Source organism: Poromitra crassiceps, assembly GCF_964638095.1.
Source record: "Poromitra crassiceps genome assembly, chromosome: 1".
NCBI lineage: Eukaryota > Metazoa > Chordata > Actinopteri > Beryciformes > Melamphaidae > Poromitra > Poromitra crassiceps.
This window is the reverse complement of record NC_139623.1, coordinates 101457892-101485468: the sequence shown is the minus strand read 5'-3', so window position 1 is coordinate 101485468 and position 27577 is coordinate 101457892. Positions and strand designations below refer to the sequence as shown.

General features: G+C 43.1%; 1 protein-coding gene across 1 annotated transcript; it reads left to right on the top strand.

Annotated features, from left to right (window-relative positions):
• Positions 1-176: 176 nt before the first annotated feature.
• On the top strand, positions 177-27577 carry fbxl4 (F-box and leucine-rich repeat protein 4). The gene is made up of 9 exons (XM_083643865.1): positions 177-274; positions 2002-2646; positions 4928-5276; positions 8580-8824; positions 12784-12997; positions 14285-14356; positions 19417-19541; positions 22072-22259; positions 23627-27577. The coding sequence occupies exons 2-9, from the start codon at positions 2150-2152 to the stop codon at positions 23788-23790; spliced, it is 1854 nt and encodes a 617-aa protein (XP_083499991.1). The 5' UTR covers positions 177-274; positions 2002-2149; the 3' UTR covers positions 23791-27577.

Here is a 27577-nt window from a genome sequence, read left to right as displayed (position 1 = left end):
TTATTAGCAAGAATCTATTATTAACATGGTCGTATTGCTTTTACCATCAATTGTGGACACGCCACGGTTGACTTTCTTCGTATTTAGCTACCATAGATTTTTTAACCAGTTTGTTTACTTGTTCATGTGTGCGGAACGTGTTTGTATTTTTCCGACAGTTCAGTAATGCACCATGAGCTAAACATCCTGAATGTGTTTTCGTGGTTGAAATATCCTACCACGAATGAGAGGGTTGCGGAATCTAAATGAATGGATACATCGACCTACGTTTACAGTAAATTTAACTGATGTTTTATCTTGGTGATTGTGTAGTTCTGAAAAGCTAGTTCAGATAAGCTATAACGTACTAGTCAGATCATCACACAGTCGATGTTTTGACAGCTCAGCTGCTCTGTAGGCTAGCTAGCTATCATTGCTAGCATAACAGCTAACGTAAAGACAACAGCAGTGTGTTCAGATGGCAAGCAGGAGGAGCATTTTGCATACATGTCAGCTAGCTAGCTTACATTCGTGTTTTGTTATGTGACGTTAATACAAATGGCTTTGATCCGTTTTGGATCATGTTACTTTACTACGGCCCACGGAGAAAGAGAGGAGATTATTTGACGTTTGACGTAACGTAGCGTTATGGAATAACGGGTGACGACTTTCATAAAGTCTAAATTAGATAACTTAATGCTAGATACTGCTTGTTGTGTTTGATGTGTTGCCGAAGCGAAGAATGCATCCCAACGAATCATAAAAATGTTAATTCCTGTTACCAGTCAACGCGCATTGGTGTTTTGGTGTGCGTTTTTTTTTATTTATAAAGAGGAGTATACGGTTTTCACGGAATGGTCAGTCCTGCACTTTAATGTTTTTTTTTCTTTTATGTCCATAGCAAACACTGCAACAGGAAGTGAGCGGGGGTTCAATTTAGAATGTTTTTGTTGTCAAGTTAAAACCGTCTCTTTTATGTCCATAGCAAACACTGCAACAGGAAGTGAGCGGGGGTTCAATTTAGAATGCTGCCATCAATTCTTGTAATTGGGAAACAGCACTGGATTTTCTCTGAACAAGGAAGCGAGCCTGTATCATTTCCAATACTAGACTCTTCAGTCATGAGAGTCTCGCGTTGAGGTTATTCCAATGCAAATTCAATAATAGGGATATCATGTGTCTGTATGAGGCCTACCTTTTTGCATGTGTATTCTTATCTACGTATGTAAACTTTGAATCTGATGTAACGTCAGTTAATTCCAGGAGGTTTTACAGACTCATTGAAATGAGGTAGAAAAGTTTTATGTCGCTCAAATTGTCCCAACAGCCTGCATAGCTCTTAACAAGTCCAGGAGCACTAGATCATGCTGCACTGTCACTAATGACCTCCAGAGTATTGGGTGTTGTCCATCTAATGATGTCTCCATGTTTTGTGATGCATGACTCACCTCCAGTGTGTTATCATCAGAAAAATATGAACAGATTTATCTTTAGATTCCATACGTTTTTGTCCTCTGAAAGTAGTCACACTCACAAATGAAAACAAATGAATATGTCTTTCAGAGGACAATAGCTTGTAAATGTAATATGCTAAAGCCTGGCAGCATTTCCAATCAACTGAGAAACAACTGTTGTGAAATTGTAGTAAGACTATCGTAGGGATTGAGGGGCACATAGTTTTCCTTCACAACAGTCAACATAGCATTAGTTGTGAGTGATTGCAAGGCCCATAGATGGGGCTACCAAGCAGCCGCTTGGCTCAGTTGATGCAGATAAGATGAGGAGCTGGTGATTTAGAAGGTTCTCCATCCAAAGAGGCTTCCATGACGATCTCTTTAAATGAAGCACTGTCCTTCATATTATTATTGTTCCCTTTTAATCTGTAAAAGGATACTGCAAGATTTTCTAGCTTTTATGAGGACCCAGCCAGCAGCATGAGTGTTTACTCTGAAGCGTCTCAGATGTTGGCTTGCTGTCTTGCTGTTCTCACTCCTGTATGTTTGTCTCTTGTCTAACCTACAGGTCATGCATGCGGCTGGGCCTCTAGCCTGCGCTTTGTAGCCTCCGACCTGTTGAGCCAACGTGCTTCCAGTAGGTGGCGGCTGCTCTCTTCCGCCTTCTAGCCCCCCTTTCCCCCCCCCCCCTGTCCCCCTCAGCCCCAGAGTTCCATATGCTAACCCTGCTGAGCATGTTTTACTATATCTGTCTGCGGCGACGCTCCAGGAGCGGGACTCGCGGCGAGGCGCTGACCAGTCGGCGGGCCGTGGAGTCCGGCCAGCGGGCGGTTCTGCCGGTCAGTGTGGAGGTGAAGCAGTACGCCAAGGAGGTTCTGGACTTCAGCTCCCACTATGGCAGTGAGAACAGCATGTCATACACTATGTGGAACCTGGCTGGGGTGCCCAATGTCTACCCCAGCTCCGGGGACTTCACCCAGACGGCTGTGTTCAGAGCGTACGGGACCTGGTGGGAACAGTGTGCCAGTGCCCCACCACCTTTTCGCCGCACACCTAAAGGCTTCCACAGCCAGGATTATATAGAGCTGGCCTTCGAGGAGCCCGTCTATCCCACGGCGGTGGAGGTGCTGGAGACCTACTACCCCGGGGCCATCGTCCAGATCCTGGCCTGCTCCCTCAACCCCTTCTCCCAGAACCCACCTAGTGATGTTAGGTAAGGACACAGGCGCCTGTCTAGTCTAAGGGAACCATGCAGTTCCAGCCAGTAAGCACAGTATTGGCTTTAACAAGGTCTTTGCTGTCCTCGAGGCTCTGGAATGCCCAGAGGAACCCTAGATGGCAGTTTTAAAGCCATCATTTAAATAACTTGTTGCATTTGTTTATTTTCCTATAACCCTCTTTCCAAGTCATGCCAGCTATTGGTATTGTTTATCATTTTGGCTTCCATTTTGAATGGTTTAATTTGTTTGTAAAGTACTTTGTCACTCAGTTGAAAAGTGCTCTATAAATAACAGTAATGATTACATTAGGAAATGACTAAAAGCCCCACAATATCTTAGCAGTGGCACTCAGTGGTACTCAAGTTTAACAGCTCTAGTATAACAGGAATTCAAAGGCTGAAATGTAACGCTGAAGTTGATGTGACAAGAGTCTAAAGAAGGAACAGAAAGAAGTGTAGCACCTGCTCTTGTAAACATAAGAAGAAAAAAACAAGGTCAGTTGGCATTTTGAGATAGGGATTTTGTAGTCAAACAGGTGTTGGAGATCTTTTCTTTTGGCACAAACAAACATCTGTAGAACAAAGCATTACACCTACCAAGGAGGAAATGAGTAGTAGGGCAAAAGCATAGGCTACCTCAGGAGGAAGCAGTGTAGCAAAGCACTTTCTCAAGCTAAGCAGGACAGATGGATGCATGAGGAAAGTGTAGTGGAAGTAGCAACTAGCTCTATTAGAAAGAGTCATGAAATATTGAGACATCTAGAGATTAATATCAGAGCAACCGCTGATGTTCTGCCAATACCTCAAAACATCAGTGAAAACCCCACGTCCTCTATGTTCAGACACATACAAGCTGTGTTTCCATTCAGGTCTTGTGCAAATTCGAAGCCAAACTTTTGAAAAGTGGACAATCCTAAAATTCCAATCATGTGCATTTCCATGACCTGCTGTTAAGCAAATAAGTAAGGTTGTGTGTGGGAGGGGTCATACAAGATCATAGAGAGAGTGGGCTTTCCAATGCTTACTTGCCATAGGAGAAGTAATACTTCTGTCATGCAATCTGCTGGTGTGTCCGACTGTCCGTCCAAGGCGTCCATATTTCTTTCTTGTGGTGATGAGTAAATATTATGGCAATATCACAGGCGAAATGGCCATTCTGCGACACTCACCATATATGTGGGAAACAAGTTGGACAAGATGGTTCTGGGAGTCACTGTGCAAAAGGAGAACCTTTATGTGCAACACTTTAGGATCCAGATCATTGGCTCTGCTGCAGGATTATGAGAGCGTTTGTCTGTCAGTTCTGCAGGCACAACACACGGTCCAGCTGATTAGTCATGCGAGTTAAATGTTCGCTAGGTCAGAACTTAAATCAAAAACGGTGTTTCCATCTCCCTTTATGCACATTAACTGTTTTGCGAAAAGGCAAAAACCAACTCAAGCAAGCGTAAAAACTTTTTTGCAATTTTTTTTTATTTCCATCAACCTTTCATGCAATACTTCAAAATGCGCATAAAACTATGTTGACTGAAACACGCACACGGGCTGCATTCTGTCAGGATGCAAAAGTTGCTCTTCCAAGGCCAGGGGTTTAAGTACTTGGCAGTGCCTGATAAAGGCTAGCTACTAGGGGTCCCACGAAAGATTGTCAGCACCTGATCTAGCATTGTTGTCCAACACTAAGCAGGGTTTCTTTATAGAGCTCACTGTGCTGTGGGAAGGTGCCATGCATGAGGTATATGAAAGAAGTCTAGATGCACTGAGGCAGCAGCCGAGGCTGAGCAGTGAGGGGGGAAAGTCAGGGTGTGCTGTCCACACTGATTGAGTGTGGTGAGATGTGAGCTGTATAGAACCTTGTAGCTGCAGTGCCAGTGTAGAATCATGTAGATCAAGTCTGGTGGATGCTCAGTGTGGGTCTGGTGGGAGGTGGTTCTGGTGGGAGGTGGTTCTGGGATGCCAGAATTTACTGTTGGTGTTCTGGGCCTATTTAAAATAAGACATCTGTGATGGAAGGTTCCCACTTGATAACCCCCTTTGCATACCTGTTCTCTCTCACCCTTCACTCCTTCTACCATTTCAGTTAGGTTTCTACATAGGCACTGACCATCATATGGGATGGTTATATCAGATCTTCTACCTCAGTCAAATTTAATGTCAAATGCTGTTCAATGGAACTTCAATCATTCCGTTCAAATGAAAGGATAATTTTCCTTTGCAGATGCATTGCTTTGCGATGCAAGTGTTGTATGCACTCTCTCCTCTTCCTTTTGTCCAGGTGGGAGGTGCTGTGGTCAGGGGAACCCACCAAACCCACCGCCAAGGTCCTGACCCCCCAGGCACGCCAGTTCTCCCCCAGCATCAAGCAGCTGAGCTTCCCCACCAACCTGCTGCGTCTGGAGGTCAACAGCTCTCTGCTGCAGTACTACACGGAGCTGGACGCAGTCATCCTGCGCGGGGTGAAGGAGAGGCCCATCCTGGCCCTGTACAAGATGCCCCTCATCGACATCAGTGACCTGAGCGACAGCGAGGAGGAACTGTCTGATGTGGGAGGTCCATTCAGACAAGGAGGGGACGGCAAGCACCAGAACATGGGAAACGGCTACTTTGACAAACTGCCTTATGAGGTAATAATCAAACTTGCATACATGTACATCGAATCAGTTAGGGCTGGGTGGGAACTAATCAATTCATATTAATCATTATTTTTTTCATGATGTAGATACTTTTAACCACCACTAAATCTCTGAAGAGTAGGGTTAGTTTATTTATGTTTATAAAGATTTCTGTTGAACAAATCACTTGTCAATAATAATGATAGGTGCCATAATACTGTGCCAGTAAATCTCAAGGCGGGTGTTTAGGCACATTTTGGGTTTGAAAACAAAAATGTGCTACACAAACTCAACAAAAAGAGGAAGAAAAGTATCTGTAAGCTTAGGCATTTGGTTTTTAAATAGCATGAGAAAACAACAAAGTTAAGGAAATTTAATATCAGGTCAGGACGGCTGAATCACTGCCGATCTTTCGGAAAAGACTAAAGACTCACCTTTTCAGGCTCCATCTGGGCCCTTCTTGATCTAACTTCGTTCTCTCTCTTTCTTTATAAAAAAAAAAAAAAAAAAAATTACCGTATACTAACCTAAACTTGTACCACTGTTCCTTCAGAAGTTGTAGTTGTCATAGACTGTGCTCCATAGTTGATTGCTCTATTGCGGACAAAAAATGTGTTATTGTAAGTCGCTTTGGATAAAAGCGTCTGCCAAATGACGTAATGTAATGTAATGTAATGTAATGTAATATGGATGTAGCTGTCTAGACACCACTAGATTGTTTTCAGACAGCCTGCTGCTAAATCTAAATACTAGTGTAAATACTTAAGTTCAACTCACAAATAGTTGTGTGTTTTCACTGTGTATGTGAACATGTTATTACACTGTATTGTTTACTTTGAATTTGCCTAACAAAGGGGACTGGAAATAATAAAATAAGGTTTGCCTCAATTTGTCTCCTTATCCAGTGGTTCTCAAATCGGACCCCCAGGGGTCCGTGGCACTTTGCAAGGGGGTCCAAGTAAAGTTTTCAGGAAAATAAAACTTTTTTTGCTTTTGCAAAAGCTTCAACGAAAATATGTTTAAATCTAAAATGGTTCATGGATTACATTCTAATCTAACAACAACCCTATCAATTTAAAAGTCAAGCCTGTTACCGTGGAAACAATTAAGCTTAGTCCAAAATCACAAATCAGAATGAGGGGGTCCCTGGTCTATTTTCTATCTTGTAAGCGCTCCTTGGCTGAAAAACATTTGAGAACCTCTGTCCTAATCCATAAAAATAATGCAAATAATAATCATGCATCACAAAAGGATTTTCTGCATAGTTTATATAAACTTACTGGAAATCAGTCATATATCCTGACCTGTATTAATGATACTGATACAGTGAAAAGTATCAAATCATATCATGATCCATAAGCCCAATGTCCACCAGATGAAGTACAGCTCTGGTACAGCTGCTGAAACAGACTCTCGCCCATGTTAATAGATGTGTATGCGGTAGTAGGTAACTACTAAGTAACTATAACTACTAAGTAACTAACTAGGTAGTAACTAATATATATATATATATATAGTATAATTAGGTAACACATTCCGATATAGCAAAAATACGCACCTGTTCTATTTTTGTTGGATCCCGCATGCGTCTTTACAAGATGACATGGGTGTGGGTCTGTTCAGGCAGCTGCACGGAGCCGTATCGCAGCTGGTGGACATAGGCTTTTAGTCTCACTCAATATGGATTCATACTCCGAGGTCCTTGAAAATACCCAGCCCTAAAATCATATGTGCACTGTATGAGTACCGTATGTACTGTCTTTACATGTATATGTACACTGTCTAAATAAGTATTATGTACACTGTATATAACAGTATTACACACATCCACAGACGCATGAACTTTCTGGCTCGGGGCCATTCTGACATTTGAACTTGTACGTACTCACCAACAGAGTCATTTTCATGCCACGAAGACATCTCATGTTGTCTGAGCCCAACTTAAAAACACCAACAGTTCTCTTGATATTCCTTCTCTTATCTCCTCTCCAAACCGCTGCCATTAACAGCAGTCTTTACAACCGCCGTGTGTTTGTTTCAGAAACACAATATAGCCATTATCTGTCAGCTGATACCCACTTCAACATTGTGTATTGTTAATTTACCACAACACACACACACACACACACGCACACACACACACACACACACGTTTTCAACCGTTCTCTACTCTTCTCTACTAGAGATGAAATGGTATGAAAATTCCATATCATGATTATAGTGCGCAAAATGATCACGGTTATCAGTATTAGAAATAGAGCACGCGCCTTTCTAGCCTAGACTCGTTGTCTCTGCCATTACAGTTGCAGGCACTTCTGGTCCAACGTTGTGTGTTAAGAGTCACAATATTGACGCTCATTGGTTTCCCCGCGAGGAGCGGGCTCGCAGATGCAGCTCGCGAGCTACGCAGGCTCGCCCGGCCTCGCTCAAATATGCAGCTCGGCCGCTACGTGGCCTGTGCAGTTGTGCATCGCCCTGCTGCGCTATTCCCTCTCTGATTATAGTATGGTAAGATTAGTGTGGTATTGTTAAAATGTTGAAAATGGATTTAAAACAGTACTGATACACTCAGGGAAGTTTTATATTGAAAACCACAAATACAATTGGCATACCGGTATGCACTTTTTGTTTGCATAAACATTAAAATAACACTGACATGCTTTTAATAAACAAGCGAACAGCGCGCTGTACAGCAGCGATAATGGCGGTAATCAAACCTACATGGGTTTAACGATAATCCAAATTTGAAACCGTAATACTAACCGCCAGGAATTGTATCACGGTTTATCATTAACCCGGTAATAGTTTCATCCCTAGACTATACTGTTCACTGCTGTTCTCTCTACTCTACTTCATCAAATGTACACTATGTATCTGTAGGAGTCACTGGAATAGCACAATATTATGTTTTGCGATACTGTATCCATTTTCAAAACAAAAATATTTTTAATTAAGTTTACATGAGATTCATGGCAGTCATTCATTTTGTGTTTCGTTTAAATCCCCGACTACTACTAGATAGAACCGTTGCATCTTCAGCCATTTTACATTAATTGGATAAAAAAAAATGCAGTAGATCTCCTTGCTTACAGTATGGCAATATATTGAATCCTAACTCTTGTATCGTGATACATGTCATATCGTGATACATGTCATATCGTGATACATGTCATATCACCAGATTCTTGCCAATACACAGCCCTATGTACAGTATCCATTACCCTCTCATCTTCTCTTACCTTTTCCTCTCCTCCCATGTCTCATCCTTCCCCGTCTCCTCTCCCCACCCCCAACCCACCATCACTCCTTCCACAGCTGATCCAACTGATCTTGAGCCACCTGACCCTGCCAGACCTGTGCCGCCTGGCACGGAGCTGTAAGCTGCTTCAGCAGCACTGCCTGGACCCGCTGCAGTACACCCAGCTGAGCCTGCAGCCCTACTGGGCCCGGCTGAGCGATGCCTCCCTGGGGCACCTGCAGAGCCGCTGCACCCTCCTCCAGAGGCTCAACCTGTCCTGGACCGGCAATCGCGGGGCTCTCACCCCGACCGGTTTCAGCAGGTCAGACTGGCAGCACGCCGCAAGAAAACAAGAAACATGCAAATGACCTTGTCAAACTGGTAGCTAGCACAACCATTCATGGGCTTTTTGTTGTCCCCTTGTGGTGAAATAGGGGGAGGGACAGACTGTGCATTGGTGTCTGATTGTTTGTTTGTCCATCCATTAAGCACAATATCTCACACACTGCAGATCAGATTTTAACCAAACTTCTAGGTGATATATTTCTTGCCGATTAGCCCAGAGGAGGACTGCATTATTTGTTGGGGACATGTTTTCTGTTGCCTTGTTTTCCTTTTTAACCAATCAGTTTCACTGTGCTATCAATAGTTTGGAGAATAGATTAGATGGTAGATGAAACTATAGGCAGAAAATAGTTACCGTAATTGGGTTGTTGCAGGAACATGTTACAGGTTCACAGTAAAGATAAAGAAGATACTATACTAGAAGATGATAGGAATAAAGGAATCTGAGATCAACACTTTCAAGAAAATATATATGAAAACGTATTAAAAAAACAGCATACACCCCAGATAGCAATGACATGTTGGCACAACGTTGGCAATAGGTTGGCAGCTGAAAACATAGTTAGGCCAGAGTTGGCACGTTCGCACGAGGTTGGCTTGATGAGCTGTATAAATGGTTGGGCATACTTGGGCCAACGGTTGCACAAGGTCGGCACTAGTCGGACACAAATCGAATCAATTATTATGATACTGTATCATATTCATTGGAGATGTAAAAAAAAAAAAAGGGACAATTTGCTTTGCGAAAGAACAACAAAAGAGGACGTCTCTCTATGTCATATGCCATAATAAAGCATTCAACAAGTAGAGCTGTGCATCTTCACTGATCTCACGATTCGATACGATTCGATTATACAAGTCTACGATTCGATTCGATTATACGATGCATCTCGATGCATCTCCGATGCATCTTAAATCGATGCATCACTTTTTCCGCAGTACATGATTTATTTTTTCTCACTTTCTTTTTTCTCACTGTGTGGCTACTTTTAAAATAAAAGTTCATTTGGAATTGCATTGTATTATGATCCATAATTAAAATAAACAACTGCATGTACTTACATTCTATTTTATTTGATTATAAAAAAAAAAAAAAAAAAATTTTTTTTTTTTTTAATAATCGATTTTTGATATTTGTTAATCGATTCAGAATCGTCCTATTAAGCATCGCGATGCATCTCTGAATCGATTATTTTCGGCAGTTCTATCAACAAGCTGCTGTAAAGACACCCACATAGCAATGACACATGGCATACATAGCGTTACATAAAACATGGCATATGACAGAGAAACACGGAGAGACGTTCTCTTTTGTTGTCCTTTTGCAAAGCAAATTGTCCCCTAATCTAGAAGATGCATTTTTTTTACCTCTCCAATGTAATGTGATAGGCTACTCTATTCTATAATAATAATAATAAGATTGGATGTGTCCGACTAGTGCCACCGTTGGCCGAGCCAACTTCTGCCAACCTCGTACCACCGTCAGCCCAACCATGTATGCCCAACCATTTATACAGCTTATCGAGCCAACTTTTGCCAATGTTGTCCCAACTCTGGCCTAACTATGTTTTCAGCTGCCGACCATTGCCAACCTATTGCCAACGTGTCATTCTGGGAATGTCCAGCTAATGCTTATTCTAAATGACTTGCAAATATAGGCTATTTTTAATCACTTTGATTGCAAATATTTAATAGTTTGCCTTAAGGCATAATGTTGAATGTGCCTGTGTAGCCTAAATAAATGTACTTCTTCTTTGTCTTTCATCATAAGATATGGAATTCAAACCAAATGTAGCTACAACATGGAAAATGGTTATGAGCAAACATATCAATCATGCAAAAGGCATTTCATTATTACCTTATCATTTGACGTTCTCCACCAAACATCGTCACAAAGACTTGTACTTGATGGCCATTTTTAAATAGAAAAACACGTTTGTGCCCTAAATGTTAACATACATGATGTAAAATATATTTCTGTATCGTGTAAGTACCTGTTGCGTTACAGAGGTGGTGGTTAAATTACACAATTATAGCCACTGAAGTCGGCAATGCAGCTATATACACTCAACATGCCAACTCGAAAACTACAACGAACAGATAGTTCAGTCGAAGGTACCCGGTTCAAAACTGGGTTGTGGACGTTTTTCTTTTTGTTAATCTAGCAATAAAGTTAAATTTGGACATAACACTGCCATATACGGTTTAAGGAAGTTTCAGAAATTAATATTAACATGTAAAAATAATGAAATTGCGTGTAGAGGACTGTTTACAGTGTACTGTAAACGGGACGGTTTCCAACGTTGGCGGAACGTGATGCCACCGGCCATAAAGACGAGCGCCCGAGGTCGGCTCCCAACGTTCTGCCACCATTGAACCACCACTGTGCCAACGTGTCGTTGCTATCTGGGACACATCCAACAGTCACCATAACCACATTCAAATCCCACCTGTTCAAACTAGCCTACTCACTTTAATCCTATTCCTCACTCAGTTTTCTCCAACCTCATCCCCTATGTGTCTGCCTGCCTTGTATCGCCCGTCTCCTATCTATGCTGGTGTTTGCCATGCTCTGTCTGAGTATGATCTTTTAGTATGTTATGTTCTGTACGGCGACCATGGCTCTTTTGAAAGGCGCCTCCAAATGAAATGTATTATATACAGGACCAGGATGAGAGTAGTATAGCATGGAACGGAAATTGAAAAATATTACCAATAAGGAATGGTGAGGTTTGGTGAAGAGCATCTGAGGCCTAGCTAGTTCCAAGCTTTAACCAACACAATGGCCTGTTGGTCAGGAGCAGTCTTGAGTTTCCAATCTGATCGTTTACACGAGGGATCATGCCAACAGCATTTTTGTAAACAAAACCACATTTCCGGGTGGAAACGGCAATGGAACCCTATGGAGCGAGCCTTGAGTGCTCACTCTAGCCCCAGCAGTGCGGTGTAAAATTTAAAAACTGCGACAGTTCACACAACTGTAACACGACGTGCATATAGGTATACATCAAACTCTTGAGCTACTTCTGCTCTCACTCAGAATGTCAAAATATAAGCCATGTCCTGTATAGTTTTTGAGATATTAACGTTTGTTTGGCACAACTCATACTAGTTAACTGCTGGCGGTTCCGGGTGTTTTGCAGTGATTTGTTGTTGTTGTTACGTCACGCTGATCCCTGGTATTGTAGTTAAAGGTGGGTGTAGTACAGAGGTGTGGGTGTGGTTTAGGAATCCAGTGTGTGTGGTCCTGTAATACAACAGATAAAGGAAAGATGAAAAATATAAGCAATAGTCACCTCAAACCAGTACTGCTACACCAAACATCCATTAACACGTGCATATTTAACAGGTAATATAATACAGGGTAAGCAACCTAATAAGACAAATATGAATCGCTACTTACTTTCGGTCACATACGCACGCAGTAGGATGAGGTGCAGCAAACAAGGATAGGCTGCTGGTGCTCTCAAAGTAACAAACTGAGAAGAGGGTTGAGTACAGCTAGGGTGGCTGCCTGGCTCTAATCAGTCCTATTGTCTGCAGCTGTGATGAGGTGATTGAAGCGAGTGAAAGGTTGGAGGTGAGGAAGTGGTGGATTGTGGGAGTTGGAGTCCAGAGGTCACTATTTTCTACGGAAATTAACAAAGTATGTTTCATATGAATACGTGTGAAATATCTTAGAATGTATGTATGCAGTATCCAAATAAATGACAATAGAAATATATGCAATATATAACAAATGATAAAGCATGAGTACATGAAATAATGCATGAACCATCGGTCAAATATTTATAGGGGCCGTCACATTTTGATATCATAGAGGTACATAAGAAAGACAGAGAGGCAGATGGAGTAATAGGAGGTTGCTGATGGTGAGATGTATTTATTCGTGTGTTCTCTCCCTCTCTCTCCATTTCCTGCCATTGGCCTCTTCAGTTTCATGAAAGCCTGCGGTGGCAGCCTGGTTTGTCTGGAGCTGTCGTGCTGCCACTTCCTGTCCGAGGTGTGTCTGGAGGTGCTCTCCCAGACGTGTCCAGGCCTTCAGGAGCTCAACCTGTCCTCCTGCGAGCGGCTGCACGCGCAGGCCTTCACACACATCTCTAAACTAACACGCCTCCGCAGACTGGTGCTCTATCGGACCAAGATAGAGGTAGGCTTGGTCAACAGCACAATCCGGCAAACTCCAATCAAAATCACATTTCTGCCCGTGGACTTTGGATGGATTGATTGAGAGGGCAGAGCAGTCGCTCAGCTGATGATATCCTTGTTTGTGTCTCTAAATGCTTCTTGACTTCATTTTATTAAGTGGTCACAGATGTGCTTAATGAAAGTGGTAGAAACCCTGTCATGGATTTGTGTTAACGCTGGGCTCAGATCTCCACAAGCTGCTTATTTGCCCCCTGGATGCTGCATGTTGTGGGCTAGCCGCTGCTAATTCTCTGTTGTCATCATTTGTAATGAACCGAGTCAACTCTGAACCCAGGGGTCCCAGAGACATGTGCTGTAGCTGTTCAGGCTCAGGCCTGCCTGATGTGAAAAACCACTGTCTTGTGTATTTTTTGTATTTTCTTTTTTTAATTGCACCTCAGCGTTTCTCCAGTGTTTGTCATGTCTCAGGCTAGCGGCGTAGGGAGAGGGGAGAGTGTCGCGTTTCTGCGGTGGAGCCAGGCAGTGTGCTGCAGGTTGTTTATACCGAGGCAGACAGAGCGAGCTGTGTGTCTGTTTGAGGCCCTGACATCTCAGCTGTCATCACCCTGTCACTGCTCTAATTAAATAGCTCGCTCGCCGGAGAAAGGCTTTTATAAAGATGCCAGCGACAGACCTCAAGCGCACGCACCATACACGCACACACACAAACACACGCACACAAACACACACACAGACACACACACACACACACACACACACACAACACAAGAGGCTTTCACTGTCATATCTGACACTTTCTCCTGCCACCGAGGTACATGTGTCGGCAGCTGTAGTGTTGGATTCCCATATCTCTATCCTAGCTGCAGTGCCACTGAAGAGGCCCCTGTCCTCCTGTCCTCGCTCTGAGGAGAAGTACAAATAATCTGTTGTGCGATATTAAATTTCCTTAAGTACAATGAAAGGTAAATCACTTAGGAGGTATATTGAATGGCATGACTAGACCTGTTTCTGTTTCTTTTTTGTGTATTCCTTTAGATTTACATTCAGAGATCAGATTTTTAGGGGTTTATTTTGAGATTTTGGTCTTTGGCACACAGCTCCAACACAGTAGTTATTTTAGTAACACTTCTGTTTTCCTGCCGTTTTTCCATTTCCTGCTTTTTGTAATGTCCCCGATCACAAAGTTGTACATTTGTACACCTCACCCTATTGGAAAGAAATGTGTGAACAAAATGGAAATTGTCTAATTAATGAAATTCCAACTGCGTATTTCTCCTTGTTGCTGCAGCAAACGGCTATTCTGAGTATCCTGACCTTCTGCATAGAGCTGAAACACCTCAACCTAGGAAGCTGTGTGAGGGTAAGATTACACACACACACACACACACACACACACACACACACACACACTAGTTAGAAGAAAGAAGAAAAGATTATGTGTCAGCTACACAACTTTCAATGTTGTGTAGCTTGTTGTGTAGCAGACTAGCTTGTCCAAAAGATGGCAAAGACAATAGTTGTATGGCAATATTTGCACTAACAGTAAAAAAATATATATGTTGGGTGTAAATAGACTAGGCCCAACAAATTTGGCATACCACTTGTCTCACTTGACAGAAATAATGACGTTATTCGACTATTTAACTTCTTACTAAGCATATAGTACTAGGATTTGATAGATGCTTATTAACATCATGTTGTCATGATGATGTCTGTCTGTGGATAGATACACTCTTAATTCAATAACAATAGATCATATAAACTTGATAGTTACACCACAGGTTCCCCCTATAGAGTAGATGATCTGATTAGATTTTGGAGCACCTTGCAGCATACATTTGCATATTAATGAGGTAAGACTGATTTGGATGAAACTACTATAATTCCATAATGCTTTAACACACAGAGCTTGTTTTAATACTGTCTTATATGACGACAAATATGTCAACATTATAAATCTCTGATAATGAATGCATTACTTAGCTCATTGAGTGCCAGCCACTTTTGGAGAACGGACGCTCCCAGTGCCAGAGTTTCAGAGCGTTTTCAGTGATTTCTCGAGGCCCACAGAATATTGTGTGATATTACTATGTAAACACCGAACACGCACAAAGAACGAGGAGACTCTCTTCTATCATCTGCAAAAAAAAGTTTATTGATCCCATTTTCCGTTCTTTAGTTATGAGCCGGAGAAGATAGGCTGTTTTGAGCAAAAATACACTTTTCAAATTAGAAGCTGAGTTATTCCGCCTTTTGTGAAATGCAGCATTTCAAGCACATTCACTGAGTCTGAAGATAATATTTTCTGATGTAGTGACGTGGTGTAGTTGTGTGGTGCACTGCGTGCCCCACCCCCCTCTCCCCCCCTCAGCTGCAAACTCCTCCCCACACTACACAGCCTCACGCACCCAGTCTATTTTCGGAGGCTCCGTTTGTGTGCGCCGGGCGGCTCCCAGCGCGACAAGGAAATGCCAACCCGGACTGCAGGGAAAGGTTTGGCCCTTCGGCGTCGGGTGCTGCCTTTCTGGCGGCTAATCGTGTGAAGAAACTATGCAGACAGACAGACAGAGGCAGAGGAGCTCAGTTGTGTGCGCGGATTGACTGCGGTTCGCAGACAACGTCAAGCTGCAGACAGAGCAATCTATATGGCTCTGGCTGCAGCATGCATCGGTTTCTCTTTGATCATGGCTTTTTCCTCCTGTTTTCCGGACCTTTCTGTAATCTGGAGAGCACTGTCGCCACCTACTGGGTCGGTAAAATAGGTTATAGACCTCCAATAGCTACAATATTTGTACAGGAGATGTATCGGGCATTGATCCACGTCCCACCGTCAAAAAACGCAATTGACGACAATCGTCGTCTTTGGCACTCTACGTTAGTATTCGAATTGACGACAACTGTCGTCATTGGCACTCAATGAGTTAGCTTAATTAATGACCTAATTAATGTAACTTTATTATTATGTTATATTTAAGGTATTATTGTGATTATGGCAGGATATTAGACAGCCTCTTGTCTTTTTTCTACATTTTGAAAATCAATGTTTAAAGATGCATACAGTGTTTCCTCACTCACTTAATCACTGATTTTATTGCTCATCTAATCAAGTCAAGTCAAGTTTATTTGTATAGCCCTAATTCACAAGCATGTCTCAGAGGACTTCACAGAAAATATGTCTAGCTAAATCTAGCTGACACAACAGTAGCAATTACAGTAGTAATAATAACAAGATTGAACAATCATATGATAGAGAAAGGCAGAGAGAAAGAGAGAAAGGGAGAAAAGGGGGATGGAATGTGGGGGAGGAGAGAACAGGGAAGGGAGGAGATGGGGAGGGAACATGGAAATGTGGGGGAAGGGAGAGCATGGAAAGGGAGGAGGTGGGGAGGGAGAGAGCAGGGAAAGGGAGGGGGAGGGAATGGGAAATGTGGCGGAGGAGAGAGCAGAGAAGGGAAGGAGGTGGGGAAGGGGGAAAGAGGAGAGAGCAGGAAAAGGGAGGAGGTGCAGCAAGGGAGGGAGAGCGGGGGGATGTGGGGGAGGAGAGAGCAGGGCAAATGAGGAGGTGGGGAGGGAAAGGGAGGAGGTGGGGAGGGAGAGCGGGGGTATGTGGGGGAGGAGAGAGCAGGGAAAGGGAGGAGGTGGGGAGGGAATGGGAAAGGTGGCGGAGGAGAGAGCAGAGAAGGGAAGGAGGTGGGGAAGGGGGAAAGAGGAGAGAGCAGGAAAAGGGAGGAGGTGGAGCAAGGGAGGGAGAGTGGGGGGATGTGGGGGAGGAGAGAGCAGGGCAAGGGAGGAGGTGGGGAGGGAGAGGGGATGTGGGGGAGGAGAGAGCAGGGAAAGGGAGGAGGTGGGGAGCAGGGAATGTGGGGGAGGAGAGAGCAGGGAAAGGGAGGAGGTGGGGAGGGAGAGGGGATGTGGGGGAGGAGGGAGCAGGGAAAGGGAGGAGGTGGGGAGCAGGGAATGTGGGGGAGGAGAGAGCAGGGAAAGGGAGGAGGTGGGGAGGGAGCAGGGGAAGAGACGAGCAGAACAGATAGAATATACTGTGGCTAGGCGATATGGTCATGAATAGTCACAGGGGACAGTAACATTTTGCAGTCAGGTTATGTAATTACTTATCAGGCGAAAAGAGCCAATGAATAAGCAAGAAAAGAATTGACATTTATCGCCCAGCCACAGGTAGCAACGACACACTGGAACTAGCAGCAGAGCGGCCAGGCCAAATGAGCAGCAGTTCAGACAATCTGACTACTCTAGCCATTAACCGGAACTAACTAGAACACAGGGAATCTAGCTAATCTACGGCCTACAGCCCGGGTGTCAAGCAGGCGAAGGAGGAAGGAGTAGCGGGTAATGTGCCAGGGTGACGACGGATGGCCGGGATGATGACGATCGGCTAGATGGCTCGATGGTCGGGGCTGTGGTGAGGGCCGGCAGGCGGACAGGGACGCGAGTCAGGCCAGTGAAGGACACCTGAGGAGGAGAGAGAGATGCATCTAATGCTTGACTAACCACCACCTACACAGTACTAGTCACTGGCTGGGTTTCCATGCAAGTGATGGAATCTTGATGCAACCTATTCACCTTATGTTCAGACCTTACAGTGGGCCAAATTCTTCCGGGTCCTTTTAACACTTCCAGCGGTCACAGCGCAAAATAAGAGAGTTGTTTTTGGAGCGGACAGTGAAGGGGGTAAAATAAACAACGTAGCCTACTACTTTGAGCCGGTACACAGCAAGCAAGCGAGTATCCACTGTTAGCCAGGTCAGATAACGTTATCGTCAACAATGACGAGCACCTTCTTGTCAAACATATCTGGACTCCAACAAAGAAAGCTTCAGATAGTGTTCTCTCCTCCGAGTTGCGCTCGAGCCACTAACGTCAATAAGACCCCCAGACGTTAACGTAATTCCCTGGAATGCGAGACTTAACGAGCCAGTTACATGGCGTTGCATTCTTAGACATTGCCGTTTGCTTTTATTTGGTATGTATGTTACATACAATTGGCTAAATTATTAGTTAATTCAGAGTTAGATGATATTGGAGCAGCCAGCCATTTTATTTTTAGCCGGAAGTTTTGATACGGCCACACAACCGGGTCAAATGGGCATGGCTACATAAGGTGAATAAAGGATGAATGGAAATGGGACATTTCTGTAAAACGTCCTTAATATCGCAAAGAAGAAATGTTTTTAAAATTAAAGTATGCAACAAATAGTAAGTAAGTAATCTTTATTTGTATAGCACTTTTCAAAACAAAGTTACAAAGTGCTTCACACAACAAGATAAGAGATTATACATACTGAGGAATATAAAAATAGATCCCCCAAATAAAACCAAAAAGGAACAATCAAATAATGCTGATAAAATAAACTCATTAAAATTACATTAAAAACGACTGTAAAACAATGAGAATATGCAGATAGAAACAAATAAAAGCAAAGAGATAGCATAATTAAGAGAAAGCTTGCCTGTAGAAGTATGTTTTAAGAAGAGATTTAAAAGAAACTACAGAGTTTGCTAGCCTGATAGCCTCGGGAAGGGAGTTCCACAGTTGCGGAGCACGAACCGCAAATGCCCGGTCTCCTTTTGTGACAAGGCGGGCTTTTGGAACTTTTAAAAAGGTTTGGCCGGAGGAGCGCATGCAGCGGCTAGGCTCGTATGGAGGTAATACATTTAAAATGTAAGTGGGAGCAAAGCCATGTATGGCTTTAAACGTGATCAATAAAATCTTAAAATCACACCTAAATTTAACAGGAAGCCAATGAAGGGAGGCAAGGATGGGAGTGATGTGGTCATGTCTCTTGGAGTTTGTTAGGAGTCTGGCAGCTGCATTTTGTACGAGCTGGAGACGGGAGATGGCTTTATGGCTGAGCCCTGAGTAGAGAGAATTACAGTAGTCCAGTCGCGAAGAAATGAAAGCGTGGATTACTTTTTCTAGGTCCTAGTGATGGAAAAGCATTTGTTGAATAAATAATGACATAGTGATATCAGTTTATTTTTTCAGTAAAATATCTGTCTACCACAACCTCCCATGCCTGCCATGCATGCTTTCGTTTCCATGACTGTGGTTGTGTGGCCATGTTGCTATACTGTATTAGAATATTGCAGAAAGTGTATTTCTTTGTTTTCATCTTCGGATGAACGCAACATTAGCTGACACTAAAGAAGAAAACTATTTCACCAAAACAAATAAATTCTTGACAATTTAAATGTTTTACTTATATTTTCTGTCATAGCTTCATTCTCCATTTAGGAAGGTGGTGAATTTGCCTCAAACCAGCTGATGGAAATACAACTAATTTTATTTTTGTCAGTCACTCATTCACTTATTCACTCTCACTCACTCATTCGTTCATTCATTCTCAGCATCATTTTATGAGTGGTGTGTGAGGTCCTAACTGCAGCCTCCCTCTCCCCCTGCAGATTGAGGACTATGACGTTGTGGCCAGTATGCTGAGCGCCCGCTGCCGCTCTCTCTGCTCTCTGGATCTGTGGCGCTGCAGGAACCTGACGGAGCGAGGCCTGGCCGAACTGGCCTCCGGGTGCAGGTTAGCTACGCCAACTAGTTAAACTCGCTACGAGAGAACACTTACTCAGAAAAGGTGCACATTTTCCAATGATGAGACTATAGAAAGATTAAAGACGAGCTGAACCCAAAAAATGTTTTATTTTTATTTTACTTCATATACATGGGTATTCAGTGCACTTATTTAATATTGTCAAATCAAATCATTGACATGCTATTATGGCCCGCCTCTCAACCCTGTCATCTCAGACACGATTTGTTTTCAGACTCTGGAACGTCTCCGACCCTTGTGCTACTTTGGCTCCATTGGGTTCAGTTCATCTTTAACGTTATGAAAAATGATTCTTGGTAGTTCACCAACATGTTTTGGCTGCATGCCTTTATGAGGGTGTCATGGCAACACATCTTGTATCACACCAAACTACACAAGTGCCAGCAAGGGACCAATTCTGACCAATTCTTTGACTAAGGAAGGAGATATTTTAAGTTGCTATGTGTAGCATTTTGAAACATCTCTAGAACATTGTTTAACTAATTTTGATATATTGGTAAGATTACCATAATCGCATAATAAATAATACCATGGTTGATGATTGGTAGCCTCTATCTCATGCCATTGTTTGTGCTAGTGTTTCTCAAATGGAAGACCACATTTCCCATAAACCCCTTTGTTTCCTTTCACAAGACAATGTTGCCCCCCCCCCCCCCCCCCCCCCCCTCCATGGTATGTTTGGTTTTACTGAAAAGGATAAACATGTCGGAAGTGATTTTTTCCCATTGGCCTTTCACACCTTCCCTCGCCATTGCCAGAAATGCTGAAAATACGAGCTTTGTGCTCTGAAGCTAGCCTGACATTACCAGACCAATTCACAAATGCGAATGAGTCTGGAAACGGTTACATTTGATTTCCAACGGGTGCAGACTAAAATTAACCTGACGCTGCCAGATGGACGGTTTAGCTCCACATTACGTTTCACTAAACCAGTCGATCTGGGAATGCAGTAACCCGACCCGCTGACGGAGGCGGGCACTTTTTCCAAGCTACTTGGCAGGTGATTGGATGATCCATCTGTCTATCACCGCTGGTCCGTGTTAACTTCAACCAATCAGATCGCCATGCCTCTGACGTAACGTTTGCGACAGGGGTATGAGCCTGTTGAAATGTTTGTTGCTAATTAGCGGCTAACAGCAGCCAGGAGTGTTTGGCTACGCGCAGCGAATTGACGAGTGGCCGTCCCTTGGGCTATTAATAGTTAATTGATGAAAATGGAGCGCAGTGCCACGTGTGTTTATTTACTATGCTGCCTCGCTATCTCCGTATAAGAACGTAAAGCGCTTTTGCGCAGCTTTGTGTGTGTGTTTTGTGGAAGCTAATGTAGGCTAACATGTGCTCCGGCTAGAGTGATGTGGGCTGGGGCCAGAGTTATAATTATTGCACAGGGATTTCCACAAACTAACGCATGCGCGATTAATAATTGGATTGGATTAATAAACGTTTTGATATTTTGGAAATGCTGTCCAGTTGAGAAATAACTTACGTGGCGGCAGCCATGTTGACGAGGGAAAAGAACTACAAAGACCATGTACCCACTACTTGCCCAGGCGCTTCTCAGTAGCGTGACACAGAAAGCCCGCCTAAGGCTGCCGCTGATTCGTCGAGCCGGCCATGGTTCGACCAATCATCCTAACTGCCTGTGCATGACAAGATGGATTACGTCGAGAGAATCTCTTTTGATCTCGCAAGGTTATCCATCTTGCAAGCAAGGTAAATGGTAAATGGCCTGCATTTATATAGCGCTTTTATCCAAAGCGCTTTACAGTCAGTAGTTACATTCACCCATTCACACACCGATGGCGGCAGGCTACCACGCAGGGTGCTGGCACACCAACGGGAGCAATTTGGGGTTCAGTATCTTGCCCAAGGACACTTCAACATGCAGACTGGAGGAGCCGGGAATCGAACCACCGACCTCTTTTATCCAAAGCGATTAGTGGACGACCCGCTCTACCTCCTGAGCTACAGCCGCCCCGAGGTACTGCAAGGTTAGACTAAAATGCCTCTGGACGCAATTGGATAGACCTACAACCAGTCAGAGCAATGAAATGAAAGCCATCTTGGTTGTTTACGAAAATGCCTCAACGGCACTCCTCTGTCAGTCATCGTATCAAACCCGCCCCATATTAGATAAACGGTTGTGATTGGCCCGACCATTTTCAGGTCGTGTGGGAGGGGGACCACTCATCTGCCAGAGCAAATCAAACATGAGCTTGCAGATTCGTCAGGTTCCGACTTCCCAGGCTACCCTAAAGCAGCAATCTCCCTCACAATGTAAACCGCATTGTCAGGCTGCTAATCTGATTTGCTATGGTTTCCCTTGTTTATGATAATTAGACCAATGTCAAAATGAATGTGGTTATGATCTTGCAATGTTAAAATGCTACACCTAGCATCTTTAAAGCTAAAGTCCTCTCTAAACCATACGTAAAGAAGTGTGAACCAGATCACCCTGATGTTCTGTGTGTGTGTCGGGGGGGTGCATGTGTGTGTTCAGGATGCTGGAGGAGCTGGACCTGGGCTGGTGTCCCACCCTGCAGAGCAGCTCTGGATGTTTCCAGCAGCTCGCCCGCAGCCTGCCGCGTCTCCGTAAGCTCTTCCTCACCGCCAACCGCACTGTGTGTGACGCCGACGTGGACCAGCTGGCAGCCAACTGCCCCTCACTGCAGCACCTCGACATACTGGGTACATCCACTCTGCTTGTTTTACCATCATGACTGCACTTAGCCCAATCTCAAACATAGATTTGAACTGTCTCAATGTAATAAGGCCAGGACCATTTTAATTTGCATTGTAGATTATTCCATGTATATGGCACAGAAAAACTACAACTGATTTTCCTAATTCAGTGGAGACACGGAGAGATGTGATTGAGCTGATGATGATAACCATAATGCAGTGCGTTATTTGGGTTTGGACTCAGTCTGTCCATAATATGTCTTATTTGTAAATGTTTGGTTGTAATGACATACTCCGCAGGAAATTTCGTATTTAATTTATCTTCTTTCAGTTGCAAAATATTTTTATTTGAAATTAATCAATTACTCAATCAAATAACTGATTATTCTATTTAATTGATAACAAAATAATCATTGACCATGTCCTTTGTCTATAGCCGTTTTCACACATGCGCTTTTTACCGCTAAATGACCGGAAAGCGGTCTAATGCCTTCATGTGTGAAAGTTGTTTTCCGGTATAAGCGTTCCCCCGTCATCGCGGACATTTCACCAGTTTCGAGCCAGTCAGAAGAGCGGTATGCCGCGATAAGGGACACAAGTGTGAAACGGGTCCAGTCATTTGCCGGTCCTTCTCTCATGGGCGAGGTGTACACACGTTGCTTAACGTTCACTTCCAGCGTGCATCATCTAATCATTCGCGCACATCAAAGCAAATTACTTCCACATTTCGCTTCGTGCATTTGCTTTCTCTACATACATACAAGCGTTGGGCGGCTTGCAAGCCACTGCCATTCTCGCTGTGTCTGTCTTGTGTCGGGCTGCTGCGAAGTGCGGAGGACTGAAGGAGGGGGGAAATCGGCTGTGTTTATTACGCTGGCTTGACGCTGCCTGGATACTACTCTGCACTGCAGCCCATGAGCGAATGTGAAGGATACAACATACTCTTAAGTCAAACGAGTGTGATTTATTGTGTGACAAGCAAACTTATTTCACCATCGGAGTTTTGCCGACCCCCAAAATAAGGACGATTCCCCATCGAAGTGCACACGTCACTCCCCACCTGCTCTGCAGTGCCCCCCCCGACCCCCCTCAAATACAGGTAATTTGACTGTTATATTCACACATGTGAGCCCACAGGTGTGAAGGGAAATTCCGGGAAATGGCCGACATTGATTTACAGGCAGTTTTCCTGTATGCATGTGTGAAAACGGCTTATGTTGCTCTTGAGACAGCCATCGAAATGTTGAGTTATTCTGATTTTGCAGTCACACAATTTTCTAAAAGTTTTATACAGTAGGACAAAGCTGTCCGTTGTCACATCAGTAAAATCACATTATCTGTTTTCTTCCACTTGTGACTTAACTGATGGACAGGAACACGGATGGTGAGCGCCGCCTCCCTGAAGAAACTCCTCCAGTCGTGTCCAAGGCTTCTCCTCCTGGATGTCTCCTTCTGCTCACAGATAGACACCCGCGTGGTCCAGGAGCTCTCCACCCTCTTCCCCAACGTGGCCATCAAGAAGAGCTTCACCCAGTGACACCCGCACCCACCTACCGCCACCCCTTTCCCACTGCCCAAAGGAACTCACAAAGTGGAGCTGGCTGCTCGCCAGCAGCAGACACTGCCCGAAAGGGAATGAGAGATCGGTCCGATGCTGGAGGAGATTGCAGACCTGCTTATGTCAGTATCAGAGACAAGATCTTTTTTGAGAGATAGTTGGACTGGGTGAGGTGGAAAGCATTGGAACACAAACAACTAGAAACTCCCTCCCAGTCACAGGACTGCTGTATGTGACAGAATTGTCTTGTGTTTTTTTGGCACTTGTTGAAATCAGGGTCATGGCTGTAAAGCTGCTAGATTCCCCCAGAATCTGAATCGCCACCGATTTTATTGCCAAGCAACACAAATCAATGAAATATGCCTTGGTAATTGAACACAAGGTAACGTTTCATATCTATCCAAAATCGAGATCTAATGTGAAAACCAACAGGTTTTTTTCTTTCTCACCCATCAAAGTTCTGTCTCCGTCCATCCGTCCGTCCGTCACACTGTAACATTGACTTTGTGCCACTAGGGGGTGGCATTGACAATGAATGGGACTGTCCCAAAGGTGGTAATGCATCACTCATGGGGGACAACATGTTTACTAGTTGCTTGTTTAATGTTCTGTGTCTCTAGGGAGCAGCTTCAAGATGTGTTGTACTTCTGTGAACCAGTGATGTCATTGGTTCTCAGAAGACGGGGTGCAAAATTGACTTTTTTTGTCGGCCAAATGGCTAGTCAATGTTCGCATTTTACCAGCCACTCGAATAGATTACCATTGGGTTTTTTGGGCTGGTGAGTGAAGCAAATCTACCAGCCACTTGCATATTTTGCCAGCATTTGGTTGGTGCTCATTTTGTGCCCTGTCGGAAGAGCAACGGATTTTGAAGCTGCGCTGCTAGTGTGGCTGTTTTAACTACAGATTGTACTTAATAATTTTTGTATGTGCGTATCCACAGACAGTCAGATCGAGAGCCATACGTGCCGGCAAAACTCTGTCAGGTGATCACAAGGTGGAGTTTCTGCCAGCAAATGAATGGGGAGCTCTCGCTGCAGGCAACATGGAGGGAAGTTAAACATTGTTCATTTGCATATTCATAGTATTGTCATGATGTCACGTACATTTCCTACCAATATGGCGCTTTACACACCCAGTCAATGAGCTGTGTGTATTGTAAAGTGCCATATTGATTGTAATCACCTGTTAATTGATTACAATCACCTGTTATTTTCCTACCATGATGGCTGTGTGGTGATGTAACAGAATACTATCAATACTACCGACATTGTAATGATACAAAGCTGATAAGAAGGAAGGAGAGGCAACCTTGAAGTGCTGTAGACAATGGTAGTAGGAGCTGCAATTTGAACCTTGACACCAAGATCATGCTTAAGCTGCTGAAAGTAATTTGTGTTGGTGCAAATTGAGTACAGAATTCTACACAAGGATCACATGGTGAGATGAAACAACATAAACCTTCCTCGCAGTGAAACATTCATTTAAATTTACATAATTATCATCAATGCATATGTTGAAAAAAAATCTGCACATTCAATTTGCAACAGATTGATTCTCATTTGAAATGAAAGAACTTCCTTTGGGGAGTAATGCATTCAATGCATTATTTGTGTTCCTGGCCTTACAGTCCGTTGTGCATGGGTGTCTTCCAAGGCAAGCATACAAGACCTCATTTAAACTTGGAGGCTTTTCTTTTGGTGGACTGGGTTAGGGTTTGAAGAAAGTGGCCAGAACCAACTTGCCTATTCACATTCAATTGATCTGTTATAATATGTAGTATTGGTGATCCCAAGAAAATTTGACAGTCCCCAAATATAAACCATCTCCACCAGTGCGTTACTTGAAATTGAACTGCTTAATTGATTTTATTTTTGTTTAGTTTTAGTTTTATGTGAACAACAATTTCAAAGTAAACATCTTATCCTATGTTTCTATATCTAAAATTAAGGTCAGGTTTCTAGGTTAACCTTTATTATTTGAATCTTCACAGGCCAATGTTAAATGAATGGTAGTTAGATCAGTTGGTGGTAGTTGTACATGCAGGTCATACCTTTCCCCAGTAATTATTTGAGTTCTTTGGTTTTAATGAAATAATGGATGCTGTTCTTTTAGGATAATGGCTGTAACTCCTGTATCTGAAGCACAATGTAGAAGGTTGAAAGTCAACCACCAATTCCACAAGATTATCAAGACATTGCACGCCTTTCCTGTCAAACACTGATCATGAGCTGTTTGCTACTATAATTGCTGTTGTATGACTACAGCCACTTATTGCTTGCCTACCAAAATGACTGAGTGGAGATGGCACGGTGTACTGTGAATTAAGCTGAGATCAGGATGTTCACTTGACACACTATGTAAATGTCTGACCTCAGTATTTGTCCTGAAACTCAGGGGTTATTTAGTTCATGTGCTTTTAAGTTTTATACGTATATTTTTCTCCAGAAACCAGCAGAACAGAAGTCTTTACAAAGAGCAGCGTTAGGCTGAGTCAGGTTTGAGTTTCACTGCCGTCAGTACAAAATCCATCACAGATGACGCAAATGATCACTTAGCACTGATGTGACAGAAAACAAATGCTTATTTGTTAATTATTACAGTAATTGTATGATTGTGGGAATATATATTGCCGTTCTTAATTATTATTTATTGATATTGTAATATATTACCATAAGCCACATTTGCAGTGTGGCAAAGTGCTTGAAAAGCAAAAAACTTGAATTTTCCTTTTGAGCACATGCTAGTTAGTATGTGAGTATATTTGTGCCTTATATCCATGACTGAATGTGGTGTGTTGTCTGTGTCATTGATTGTAGTGAGGTGCTTTGCTTCCATGCCCTTCAACCAAAGTAATAACCAGAAACTTGGTCTTCAGTACCATGATTATATTTGACTAGTTCATTTGCCATATGTATCAGCCATGTTTAATTAATATGCAAAATATTTTTATTTATATTACCCTCTCTGATAGAAATGTCCCTCCAATACAGTATCCTTAAATTGCATTTATGTCTGCCTTTAGTATTTTTAAAGCCATTTGTTTTCAGTCTCCTCTCTTTTTAATTTTATGGTGATGAGTTGTGGTAACAGTATGACACTGATATGTGGATACACCAGCCCTCCCTTTCAAATTAAGGTAAACATGAGGTCTGAGTGGAATTGTAGTAGTTGAAGCTGAAAGAAATCACATCCATCTGATAAGCCATGTGCTTACATCACATCTCAGCATGATCCATTCATAAATCCAGGGATTGATTTCAAGGATATTTTGAGATTTTTATTTCTCAAATAACTATTGCAACAAAATGTAATTACTTGTTGACAATGTATAGTGTGTACAGCATCTAACAGGAAGCATACATTTATTTGGAAAGGCAAAATAATTAAAGTTTCCCATCAACATTCTCTAGTGGTTATAGAACTCTACTTGGTCACTATTTGACTAACGGAGCAATTTGATTTTTCTTTCAATTGATTCCCTACTTTAAGTCAGTGGGGTGATTAATTTTTGCCTGCTATTCTGTAATGAATGTGCTTTTGTTCTTACCCCGCTCTGGATGTGTGGTCAACCTTTGTGCCATGTGTAGGATCTATCCCGTGATGCTCCCTGACTGCTGCAGTGTGAAACCTCTGAAGTGAGAGAGCTCCCATTGCTCTGTGAGAAGAGAGCCACTGTTAATGTCTCAAGGTTGTGCCTCTGATATGATGAAACTGGGTGCTTTAATTTCACCAGATTTTAAATAAACTGAAGGCTGAAGACTGA